Consider the following 12,826-nt stretch of genomic DNA (forward strand, 5'->3'; position numbering starts at 1 on the left):
TAGCTCCGTACTGATGAGCACTTGGACTCTAAAGATCTCCCAAAGGCCGCACGCTTGGACCTGTAAAAACTCCCTAAACTTACTGAGGGAGGCAAGGATATGGGGAAGGAGGCTTGCTGGTGTCATTACATAGCCGTTATACCTCTTTATGAGGTGATTGACATGGCCCATCACATGCTTTTGGAGATGAGTAACCAAGGGTTGAGGGAATTGCTGGGAACATTAGCTAAGAGGAAAGCAGAGACGGATTGAAAACCTTTGTTTTTTAGGTCTCAGTTTTACAATGGGATATGTTGAGGTGCAGGTTGAGGTCTGAATGAAGTTCGATAAAACGTGCTGGAACATAGGTTACGAATATTTTACATCACTTGGACGTCTTTGATAAAGATAAACATTTGATCATCTTCTGAAAAAGACACAGTTCAATAATAATAAAAAAAAAAAAAACAGAATACAAGTTTTTTTAAAGCATTTATTTAACATTTTATTCAGTTAGGAATCAAGCTAAACTCAAGTTGCTGTAGTCTTTTGGGGATTTGAACCCACACATACAGCGGCACCAACCAACCAACAGCAGCATTTGATCTCCATCCATCCAGAACAATAGATGAGCAGAGCATGGAAACTGGTCGACACACGGCCATTCGTATCAGGGGGGGAAGTTAAACAATGACTCCATGGAGTTGTAGTCCAACTCAGCCTGGCTAGCCCAGTCAGGCTACATTTCTTCCAGAAAGGTCTGATTATCAAGTCTCTTTTCCTCCTCTCCAGGAGGGTTTTTTGTGGTTAGGACACCATTAGCTGTATGAGTCTAGACACCACATGAACATTCAGACTGTTGCCCAGAACTCTGTATTGCTGCTTGGTTGTGATGTTCTCTGGAAAGGCTGAAGGAGAAAGATAAAGACAGCAAGTTTAATAAAGGTTTGGCGGTGGGGACGGGGGGCAAATAAATTCCACATTCCTGTGACCATTCATTTCATACTTTTGTTTTGCTTCCCCAGTACTTAGTGCTATGTATTTACAGACATGTTAAGAGCAGGTTGGAGTGTGCGTGTGTGTGTGCCTGGCTCACTGAAGGTCTTGGGGAAGCCCATGAGGTTGGCGATCTCTCTGGGGGTGAAGTAGCGCAGCCTCAGCCTGGACAGCTGCTTCAGCTTCTCCTCCTCCGACAGCTGCTCCAGACCTCTGAATGCTTCCTCCACCTGCACGACGCCAACACGGAAACGTTCGGAAATGACGGCGTGCGTGGCGTCCTATTTGTGAGTTCTGTTTGTGGATCTCGGAGACCTACCTCTGTCTCCGAGCAAGACTGTAGGACAGAGCCGGTTCCTTCTACGTAGTGGCCATAGCTGAGGAAAAGACGATGGCACACAATGGAGGAGTTGTTATGAAGGTACACTTCTGCATTGCGACAAATGACACCAACTGGGGGGAAATAATGTATAATTGTAGTTTACAATAATCTTTCCAGATTGAAAGAGAGAGACGGGCATTCATTTCCAGAGGAGATACAGCAGCGGGGTTCAATACCCTTTGGTGAAGCAAACCGATCGTCTACAGGTGGGTCTGACTATGTCCATCAGCAGAGCGTAGCGCAGGAGGGTCTTAGCTGGGAGGAGGTATTTCTCTGCCTCCTCGCCGTCCTCCGTCCCTTCTCCTGCTACGAGCTCCAGGAAGTCTCGGATCTGTCGCAGCGACGTGTCATTGTTCTGACTCGACTTCCTGTCAGCTTGTTTGGCCGTCTCTAGTTTGTACAGGATTTGCCCCTCTCCTTCTTCCTGTTTCTCCTCGTCTTCCTCCTGGCAGGCGCTTCTACAGGAAGCAGGCTCGACTAAGGAAGGTTCTGGAACAACCTGAACAGCAGGAGACGGGAAGCCTTCTAGAATCTATTCAAGGAAGAAAAGAGTATTGTCACTTTAAAATAACATTAAAGCTATCAGGACTCAGTCATACAGTACCTGAAATACCATGGCATGTATAGGCCTCACTAGAATATACTGTAGCGAGCTATAATCATTAACATGCTTAAGAGCAGCGTTAAGACGTCTGGTTCTCACCTCGGAGGAGGTGTGGAAGGAGAAGCTTCCGGGTGGAGCCTTGGCAATCAGGAAGTATCGAAGTCTGGAGTTGGGGATCCCCAGCTGTGTTCACAAATCATGAGTTCAATCATCACAGCTGAGTTAGGGTACGCTGAATAGAGGACGGAAGGAGAAGGTGCTGCCTGCTCGCCATCTGATCTGACTGTAGGTTTATCCCGTGTTACAAACATTTCTTACACTTGTTGGGGAGACCATTAGCTCCTGGTAGGTGTATCCACAGTCCTTTAGGGTGCTTACCAGAGAGTCCCTAGGGAAGAGCAGATAGCACATGTTAGATATGCGGTATAAAGTTGTATAACAACTTGGTAACATGAGGGACTGTTGGCATGTTGTGTAAAAATGGCCCTGCAGTGAATCACAGGCAGGCCAGTGACTTGATAGCAGAGACATGGGCTGCTGGTGTTTTCCTACTGAGGCAGAAAGTGTTGCTGTACCGTGACAGAGACAAGAACAAGCACACAGCATGTCCCGGGACCCCGTTGGCTGCCAAAGGTGCTACCATGGTAACCCCTGCTCGCCCCGGACCCTACCCGTATCCACGGTTACCTGGCAGAGGAGGTCTCGAATCCTTTTACGTTCTCCAACAGGATAAAGCGTGGCAGTTTAATGAGTCTATAGATATAGGGAAAAGGGATTTTTTTAAAAAGGGATAACAAATATAAATCACCGTTTTTGAATTCCTGAGAACAGAGAAGGGGGACATTTTGGAAACAGAAGCCTACTTCATAGCGACGCACATGAACACCCTTCAGTTCCAGAAAGGACTCTTATACACAATAAAGACAAATAACAAGCCCTGGTGATCAACTTGTCCATGAGCTTTGTGTGAAACAAAGAACCTACTACATATCAGTAACCCCTTTTGTAAACCAGGCAATGATTCAATGGCGACAGAAATAGGCAACAAAGGGGGGCATTAGACAACGAAGTGGTGGCCAATGACAAGCCACGGCTGATTCTCATTTCTAAAGGGTCTAAAAAAGGTATGTAAGTGTCTGACCTGGGCAGTAGATCCAGGATATAGAGGAAACTCTTTGTTCTGGGGTCAGATACGTCACCCTGTAGGCCAATTCTACAGAGCAAAACATCCATTCATTTAAATGTCACACGTCATACAGTTTGGTTTGTGTTTTCTAAAGGCTATGGGCCGGACACAGGCAGACGCACTCAAAAACGCACCTGGTGAAAGGTTGGCAAGGTGGGCTCATCAAAATCATGTCAAAGGCGAATTTATCGAAATCGTCCAATGTCATTCCCTAAAAAACCAACAACAAAAAATCATTGTTAATGACAAAATCAGTGGCCAGGTGTCAATGTCACTTGCTACTGCCATTCATAGTAGCCCACAGTGTGAGTCTAACTATGGTATATAAGTTGTTAGATAATGCGGCTCAATCACACGGCAGATATACTAACTTACAGGGATTGACTTTTTTCATGTTCGATAGTTTCACAACCAAGACAGGAAACAATATTATACTGCAGGTCAGAGGTACCATTTCCCTAAACTTTAATTAGATGCTCTATAACAGACGTGTTATAAGGCTTGTGCATCCGAACTGGATGCTGACAAAGCAAACAACCTTTACCCCTACACTAACCATCTGCAGTTACTGTTTCACCTCCAAATGTTTATTAGAAAACTGGTCATGAGACATACAAACACCCTAGAAAACACCAAATTTGTGGATGATGAAAAATGATTTCGAAGTATTCCCATTATAATAATAACTACTGTTTTCCTTTTCCTTTTGAATTCACTTTTAATAGGTAACCAAGGTTGTTTGTCCGCTTATAAGTTACAGTGGAAATGATTTCAGGTGGGGTCAGGCTTACTGTTTGGGTGAGACGCCATTTAATCCTAAATTATGTCAGCGTGAGTGGGGTCAGGGGTCAGGCTCACCTCGATGGTCTTGGGCCTGAGGAGAGTGCTGGGGAAGTTGTGTTTGTAGATTTCATTGGCTGTGGTGTTCACATCCACAGCAGCCACCACTTCTGCGGCCACCCCACTCTCTGGAGAAAAGACATGGAAATGATATGTCGAACATGTGTTTTGATTGCTGTTAGGTTGGTTATTCAACATGTTATCTTGTTAACTCAAGTCAATCCTGACGGCGCTGGACGATGTTTCTAGTCAATCATTATGAAGCTGACTGACACACCCATACAAGACTGAAGACCATCGACATGAAGACAGTGACACCTGTTGAAAGCCAAGGTGTGAACGGATGAACTCATTGTGCACGTACTGTATGAGCTAGCAAACTTGCCAATAGAGTTAGGCCACATTCCCCACGTAAGACAAAAAAACAAACAACTATTCAAAAGTATATAACATGAAAACAAAAGGAGGCCAGTCAGCAGTCATTAATCTAGTAATATCACTGTACCTACTAACATAATAACAGATAACTTTGCAGCTGGTTGTCATGCTATTTAATGTTCGCTTTCCCTTGAATCTACTCAAGCCAAAGACGACAGCTTTTAGCTATAGCATACACTTTCGCTGTCAATACATATCAAGTATTGTTTTAATACCTTTCAGAGCATAATGCATTCCTCCAATTCCGCTGTACAACTCTAATACCCTGATGTTATCCATATTTAACTAAGACATTGCGGCTTGAAAGCAGCATGTAAACAAGCACACGTGTGCCTGTCGGTGCAGTTCCGATCAAAGACGGTATTAAAAAGAAAGGTTCCGGATGTTCCGATGTTAGGAATCGCACTGGATGCCTCTTGAAAGAAATAAGAGACAGGTCTACGATTTTATAGTAAACTATTATGCCTTGTCTGAGCAACATGTTTGTTAGACTTTTTATATTTATGTAGGCTAATATGCGAATACAAATATCAAATTAAATAGGCAGATCTAAATAAAAAATTTGGAAAATGAATACATGGTGTTAAGGCTCACTTGCAAAAATCTGGTTTCTAGATAATTCCCTTAAAGGATTGATACCAACAGCATATCCGTACACCAAATACCCTGTGTTAATTCATACGGCCTATTAGGGCTCAAGCGTAAAATGCATTAAATGACGCACTGCATTGGTTTTACCTAGTTGGAAAACACCCCTTGAACAGAAGGCATGAACCGTTCTATCTGAACGCATGCCGCTGTTTAACAGGCTCCCAGCTGTGTCACTCAAACTCCGTGCACAGCTATGTCATTAGCATAGGGAGTGGACTATAAAGACGACTCTGGTCCAATGCGGAGTTCTCGCTGGGTCAGTGGTAAATTGAACTTGCTATCCATCACAGTCATTTGAAAGTCCTGCAGAATCTGCATCTGTCTGTGGAAAATCCCTTTATCGTTTGAAGAAAATTGTAATTTTAGGGACCAACGGATTACAAAATGATGAGCAACCGGTCAACCACCACCCGGCAACCCTCCTCCTACAAGAGGATGTTCGGCGGAGAGCGTCCCGCAATGGCCCGGTCGACTTTCTCAAGCCGCCAGTACTCGAGCCCCGTGCGCTCCTCCAGGATGTCCTATAGTGTGTCCTCCGCGCCGCCTAGCATCTTTGCATCCAAGACCAACCGTCTCCGTAGCAGTGCCCCAATGCCCCGACTTTCATCGGATAACGTTGACTTCGCTCTCTCGGATGCCATCAACATAGAGTTCAAAGCCAACAGGACCAACGAAAAAGCGGAGATGATACATCTCAACGACAGGTTCGCCAACTATATCGACAAGGTGCGATTTCTGGAGCAGCAGAATAAGATTTTGATCGCGGAGCTGGAGCAGCTCAAAGGGAAAGGAACGTCCCGCATCGGGGACCTCTACGAGGATGAGATGAGAGAACTACGGCGGCAGGTGGACCAGCTGACAAATGAGAAAGCTCGGGTCGAAGTGGACCGGGACAACCTGGGGGACGACATAGAGCGGCTCAGAGAAAAGTATGAACGAACTTCACACAACTAAATATAGTCTACTTACTGTCTATGTATAAATTACGCTCAAATAAGTGCCATTCATTAATTACCCTAATTAAGAAGAAAACAATCGTTGCCTCAAGCAATAGTTCTAACGCATGCAGATCCGAAACAACCCACAGATTAAAAGACTATTGTTAATCATTTTTTGCTGGCTCTGGCTAGCATTAGATTGGATGCCTTTCTTTAGTTAAAAACGCAGAAAAACACGATTGCCTTTCTGTGTTTTGCCATCAACTTATTACGCCATCACGAAATGTTTTTTCAGGAAACTGCACAGCCTTAACTGTTTGTAATTTTGACAGTGACCAGCTGCTGATTCTTGACTAGAGCGTCTACGATGCAAAAGAGTAAAACATATTCCATGTTGAAGGTTCTTTCGGTGTTCTGGCTTTACTGCTCCGTGATTTTCTCTCCGATGTGGGTGTGGTACTTGTGGGGGCTGCATTGTGTAATACTTTCCAATCTCCCATCCAGACTTCAGGAGGAAATGCTGCAGAAAGAGGAGGCAGAACATAACCTACAGAGCTACAGACAGGTACTGCATGTTATCCAGTTCATGTGAAGCACTTTCCCTTTGAATAAACCCCCCTTGGAAATGACAGAATAACTCCAGATGTAAGGCATACCATAGCTGATCCCAAGCCTTTGTTAGGAAGGCTCCCACACAGCGATGCCTGGTTTATTGATCTGAAGCATTAAGTAGTCGTTTGCTGTATACAACCAGTCAATCAGTCAGACGAGTTCATTCTCCAGAACCAGTCCATAACAACATCTGATTATTTTAATGAATGAAGTATAATGTGTCATTTTTGATGTTGGAATATATGGGGTTGCACTGTGAAAAAACTGGGTGTGGTTTCAACCCCACCTACCTTGTTGATGGACGTGGATAGAGATCTACAGTAGAAACAGGCTTTGTTGTCTCTACTCTGTAACCGGGTGGTTACAGATGAAACCTCAGATTGCCCAGAGCAATATTCTGGGTTCAGCTCCAATGCAGTCCCATGAAAAGTCCATATCAATCTGGTAGCATTGCTAAAGTATTCATTTAGCAGACCTAGGCGATGTACCCGGTTGGATTTGATCCTGCAACCTCTTAATCTGCAGTCAAATAATCTACCACGGACAAGGGGCTTAGCCAGAAAAATATTTTTGGGTAGGCCTAGATAAATATGGATAGGCATCTTTTCAGGGTTTTTTACTTATTTACTTTGCAGTGTGCACCCGGTGCATACTTTTTCGGATATATTTTAGTTTTTGGGTAGGCCTACGCCCCTGCCATCCCCTAGTCTGTTTGATCAGTCCACAAATATTGTCTAAAGAAACAAGATGGAATAATCGGAATAAAATGTATTTTATCAAATTCATTATTTAATAATGAGAGGAGGGAAGTGGTACATCCAGTTCAAATGACTCAACAAAGGCCTAGAAGTTTGACTTGGTGCGTGTGTGTGTGGTGTGTGTGTCAGTGTGTCTTGCCAAGTCTTACAAGCCCTCCTGCCAGTCAGTGGCCTAAGGCAGTGCTCAATAGTGGGCTTTGTCCGGGGGACATTATGGCAGGAAAGCTGTTTCTCCCTCACGCCATTGTTACTGCACTGGATGGGGGAGAGGGGGTTTGTGGGTAAATGACAAAGCAAGCTGTTGTCCGAGTAGGCAACACAACCATGAACTGGTGGGAGGCGGAGGGCTGTGTTTGTCTGTGTGTTTGTGTAAACGTGTGTTTGTGTGTGGCTGTGTGTGTGCGATGACACAGGCCGCTACTTGTAGCAGCAGCCAGACAAAAGCTGACCGTGTTTGGTCAAGTACATCTGGTGCTGGCACTGAGAGCCCTTTGGGAAGCCACGGTTGAGAGCAGAAAGCAATCTGGTGCCACCTTATGCTTGGATCAATAGAAAATTGGACCTAATTGAGCATAGAATGTAGGCTATTTGATGTAATTGACCTGCAACATTTTGAGATTCTCTCATAGACAATTCAAAGACACCTACCTAAAATGAGGATTTCCCACTGGCATATTTATAATTGTGCGATCGTCTTTGACTTTAAATACGGGAAGTTGGTAATCTCATTATCTCCCTTCCTGTTGCTTGTGTTACTGAAGACAAACACAGGACACGGTCTGTCTTAATCAGCCCACATACCCAGGCTGCGCTGCGCCGATTAGCAGTGAGGTTTGCTAAGACACAACAACAAATGCAATGCAAATGCAATGCAAATGCAATCATCTGACACTCAGGTCAAAAGGAGATTTCCGACAGTAACATGAGAAGCTCACAGCACATGGTGGATGTTTACGATGCTGGATGGATGACCGGTATGGAGAATACACCAATCCTGTGTTGTGTGTCGTCGTGTGTTGTGTGTATAGGATGTGGACAACGCCTCCCTGGCCCGCCTGGACCTGGAGAGGAAGGTGGAGTCTCTACAGGAGGAGATCATCTTCCTCAGGAAGGTGCATGACGAGGTGAGAGATGGCGACAGACTCGCCACTTGACGCAATGACTTTGAAGGTATTCATCTGGGGTAGCTGGAGGCCAGTTCCAGATCCTTTCAGGGGCCATGTCAGAGACGGCGTTCTGCACGCCACTGTCACCCAGCCCTGATTGGATCAGCCTGTCAACCCTTCAGGGGTCATTGCCATGGTGATTACCCACACTGGAATAGAGCACCGAGGCTTATGAGGGAGTGGATCAGGATAGCACATGGAATGATTAAGTATGTGCCGGGGAGAAAGGGCTTGATGGCTAAGTCATCTGTTGGGTGACGTCGACACACTGGATGACAGGTTTCGCCTTGTCGAAAAGTATGTGTTCATGTGTAACAACCCAATAATGGGTCAAACATTATATAGGATGGTAATACTGCAGCAAGCAGACCTATACTGAATGCTTTCCTCTCCTCAATTCTGCTCTCCCCTCCTCACCTCTCCCCACCTCTTCCCTGCTCGGTGTGCAGGAGGTCGCTGACCTGCATGCTCAGATGCACGAGCAGCATGTTCAGATAGACATGGACGTGGTCAAGCCTGACCTGACCACCGCTCTGAGGGATGTCCGGCTGCAGTACGAGACTCTGGCCAACAAGAACATGCAGGATTCCGAGGACTGGTACAAGTCAAAGGTCAGTGGACGGATACGTTTGTTTCTGTTATTCTACGTGTGTGTGTGTGTGCGTGCGTGTGTGTGTGTGTGTGTGTGCGGTACCATCTGTTCTGCTGAGAGTGGCTAATCCCCCTGAGGGAGATCCAGGAGAGTCCTTCACGTTGCACACACACACACACAAAATCACACACACACTCTCTCGTTTAAAAGCATATTGATCTTCACCAAGGGGAATCAAGGGGATTTTTGGGGGGGTAGCATGTTGTCCTTATTTTTTGTAAAAGATCAGTTTAGGTAGGGACAGATCCCATTGGAGTGAAACAGTAAGACTGGGATGAAAGATGGAGGGAGGAGAGAGGGATTTCATCACTTAATCTCAGGGTACGAGGACACTCCTGACGCAAGCGTCAGTCGTATAACTGTCTCTCTCACACACACACACACACACGCGCGCTTTCCTTTCCACCGTCACACCAACGCTCTCAACCTAACCCGACCTCACTTTACTGAATGCAGGCAACGAACATTGAATACATGTGGTGCTGTCCTAACAATGCCCCGGTTACAATCAATATAAGTCCCCCCCATCCGCCTACTAGTAAGATGAGTCAGTGTTTGTGTGGCATGGCATGGGACCGTCCGATGCTCTGTCTAATGCGCTTTTCCTTCCCCCCCCCCCCCCCCGGCAACCTTCCAGTTCACCGACCTGACTGAGGCGGCGGCGCGCAACACCGACGCCATTCGCCAGGCCAAGCAGGATGCCAACGAGTACAGGCGTCAAGTGCAGGTCCTCACCTGCGACGTGGAAGCCCTCAAAGGAACGGTAAGCCCCCTCGCTTCCTGTCTCCAGTGCCCTCGGCTCCGCTCAGACGACAAAGAGGCTTCACCCGTTAATGCTGATCCAGGATAAGCTTTGTCACCTCAAAATCAAATTAAAAAGGGAGGTTTATCTCACGCCAGCCTCGTTTCCTTTCAGAGCCTCCCGTCCCTAACCCGCCCCCTCAGAACCGTACCTCAGCATACTGTAGCAGAGAACCGGCTATTCTGATCATGTGCTGAGTCAAGGCGCATGCAACTTTAATGAGACTTGAAGCATTAAAATAGAACCGCGGCTCCAGCGAGGGGGGGCTGTTCTCCTCAGGGCTCGATTTGACAGAGTGAGGAAAGGAGGAGGAGACGCCACCTTGACGCCGGCATGAAACGTCCAATTTAGTTTGACGCTCGAGCGAACAAGCCCCCCGCTCGAGCTCGTCTTCCAAGTAGCATTTACGAACACAAAGAGGAATTTGAGTTTTTGTTTAAGGGTGGATGCCGTTCGTATGAGACTGACCGCCAAATCCGCGTCCCTCCCACAGAACGAGTCTCTGGAACGACAGATGAGGGAGCTGGAGGAGACCTTCGGCCTGGAGGCGGCTAACTACCAGGACACCATCCTCCGTCTGGAGGATGACATCCGCAACATGAAGGACGAGATGGCTCGCCACCTCAGGGAGTACCAGGACCTGCTCAACGTCAAGATGGCCCTGGACATCGAGATCGCCACCTACAGGAAACTTCTGGAGGGAGAGGAGAGCAGGTGACACCGGGGAGAAGGAATAAGACGGGGGTGAAGGAATGGGGGAGAGTGATACCGTGTCATAGGTTTACAGGAAGAGGAGACGGAGAGGATAGAGAGAGAAAGGGAGGGAGGGGGGGGGGAGAGAGAGAGAGATAAAGAGAGTTTGTGTGTGTGTGTGCGCGTGTACATGAGTCAGGCTAAATGAACTCTGGAACAGCCTGGTTACTACCAGTCATTCTCCTGAGGTTGGCGGATTAGGAAGATTAGTCTGTCTGTGCTTTACATGCCAGTTTCTGGAATCCTCCGCTGTCTGTCTAATGTGCTTTCCCTGCTCTATCCCCTTCCCTCCCTCCCCAACTGTCCGCCCCTCTCTTCCCCCCCCCCCCCCCCCATTGTTGTCCCTCAATCCCTCTTTCTCCTTTCATTCTCTCTTTCTCCCAGAATTACCACTCCTATGCCCAACTTCTCTTCTTTCAACCTGAGAGGTAAGTTGAATGCCCCTTTAAACAGTTTTCTATTATAAAACTATTGAAAACCACTGCAGTGAATAGAACTGTATTGAGGACAAATTAGTGACGACATGGCTTTTGGCAGCACAGCTCCCAGGCCGTTTGTTCTACACCAGCAGAGTCCCAGTAGAAACCAAGGCCCTGAAAATACATGAATTATAGATAGAATCCATAATGGAACTTCACTTCCCAGCTCTACAGGACATAAATTGTACTTATAAAGGCAACAGTTTTGGGGGGTGACAACAAACATGAAGCAGTCATGTTTATCAAATTGGATTTCAGGTGTTATGTAAGTAATTGCCCCTATTTTTGGACTTTGTAATTGGATATGACTTATGTAAATTGGATATGTATATACACACTTTAGTTGTCCAATCATCGCTATTACTTTAGAATCCATGGTGGAGGCTCGACCAATGATGGACAACCTGTCCAAAAAGGTTGTGATCAAGACTATTGAGACCAGAGATGGACATGTGAGTCTTCTATGAATGATCGATTGACTGAAAATCAGTAGGACACATATTGGTAGCATAGAAAAACCAGTAGAGATCATCTAATGACATCCGAAAATCCTGTCTTTTCTCCAATAGGTCATCAATGAGTCGACTCAGAATCATGATGAGCTGGAGTGATGCCAGCAAGACTCAAGAAGAAGAGATCCGCCTCCGCTGGAGGACTGCTGACACATTGAGAAATGGGGAGAGGGAATAGGGGGATATTTCTGTTAATTTCAGTGAGCGTTAAAAGTATACATAAACACAAAAACAAACCGTGCAAACATTTTAAGAACAGCTTTAAAAGTGCCTTGTCACCATGATAGAGGGGCTTGCTGATAGGGTTGTGCTGATATCCTACAGTAGAGTAGAAATAGAACATTGTTTGGAGAAGAAACCAACTATACTGAATGTTTCTGTCCATCACTGCTGCAGTCTCTAGTTTACACTCTGTAACCACAGCAACACTGACACAATGGCTGTTTTCTTTTCTTATCAAATTTTACCAAATTATCATGAATAAAGACTGAAGCACTGTTTTATGTACGCAACCTACACCAACACCAAACGGTCTCTGCTTCTGTACCTCAATAAAACTTGGAAGAAAAACAAAGCATCTGATGTGTTTTTCATTATTTATTTTAAGTACATTTAAATAGCAAATATAAGGTCGTCTAATTATCCTTTTAAAAGACTACCTTGACTTGGAATTTAGCCGAATAGCTCATTTATCACAATCGAGGGGCTTTGTGTAATACATGACTACCCTCTAGCGGACAATTGATGGTACTTTCTTAAGGATCAGTCAATTACGGTGGCCATCAGACGTTATTTATTTGGGACAGCTGGGTTAAACCACTGTGTGCTCTTTTGTCCCTCCCCAGGCGCTTGTCTGGACAATATAGGGTTTGTCAATATAGTGTTGATTTGTGCCATCCCATTGATGGTTGCCCTAATTACTGCCCACTAGGTGTGGACTTTCATTGACCCCCTTTGACTAAAGGTGTGTTTTAGTTTGGAGTGTTCTAATTGGAGCTAGGAATTCGACTATATACGCTAGAATAACTTGCTGAATCTCACATTCTTGCATGTGCGTGTAATATTTTGGCCAGCAAAA

The 12,826-nt window shown here is 45.6% G+C and overlaps 2 protein-coding genes across 4 annotated transcripts; one reads left to right on the forward strand and one right to left on the reverse strand.

Moving 5' to 3' along the window:
• Positions 1 to 465: 465 nt before the first annotated feature.
• Positions 466 to 4,784, reverse strand: trdmt1 (tRNA aspartic acid methyltransferase 1). Of its 3 annotated transcripts, XM_047023803.1 has the most exons (12): positions 4,641 to 4,774; positions 4,265 to 4,305; positions 4,006 to 4,115; positions 3,282 to 3,358; positions 3,103 to 3,174; positions 2,649 to 2,714; positions 2,280 to 2,349; positions 2,061 to 2,144; positions 1,534 to 1,889; positions 1,295 to 1,352; positions 1,076 to 1,205; positions 474 to 887 (listed from the first exon to the last, which is right to left on the reverse strand). In XM_047023803.1, exons 2-12 carry the CDS (start codon positions 4,266 to 4,268, stop codon positions 787 to 789), a joined length of 1,128 nt encoding a protein of 375 aa, XP_046879759.1. In that variant the 5' UTR covers positions 4,269 to 4,305; positions 4,641 to 4,774; the 3' UTR covers positions 474 to 786. The 3 variants fall into 3 exon arrangements, with proteins under 3 accessions (XP_046879757.1, XP_046879759.1, XP_046879758.1); XM_047023801.1 differs by having other exon boundaries at positions 466 to 887; positions 4,006 to 4,305; positions 4,641 to 4,766; XM_047023802.1 differs by lacking the exon at positions 4,265 to 4,305 and having other exon boundaries at positions 4,641 to 4,784.
• Positions 4,785 to 5,305: 521 nt separating this feature from the next.
• Positions 5,306 to 12,325, forward strand: vim (vimentin). The gene is made up of 9 exons (XM_047023786.1): positions 5,306 to 6,005; positions 6,519 to 6,579; positions 8,413 to 8,508; positions 9,000 to 9,161; positions 9,840 to 9,965; positions 10,498 to 10,718; positions 11,142 to 11,185; positions 11,606 to 11,688; positions 11,806 to 12,325. Exons 1-9 carry the CDS (start codon positions 5,461 to 5,463, stop codon positions 11,845 to 11,847), a joined length of 1,380 nt encoding a protein of 459 aa, XP_046879742.1. The 5' UTR covers positions 5,306 to 5,460; the 3' UTR covers positions 11,848 to 12,325.
• Positions 12,326 to 12,826: the final 501 nt, after the last annotated feature.

Source organism: Hypomesus transpacificus, chromosome 8, assembly GCF_021917145.1.
Source record: "Hypomesus transpacificus isolate Combined female chromosome 8, fHypTra1, whole genome shotgun sequence".
Classification (NCBI taxonomy): domain Eukaryota; kingdom Metazoa; phylum Chordata; class Actinopteri; order Osmeriformes; family Osmeridae; genus Hypomesus; species Hypomesus transpacificus.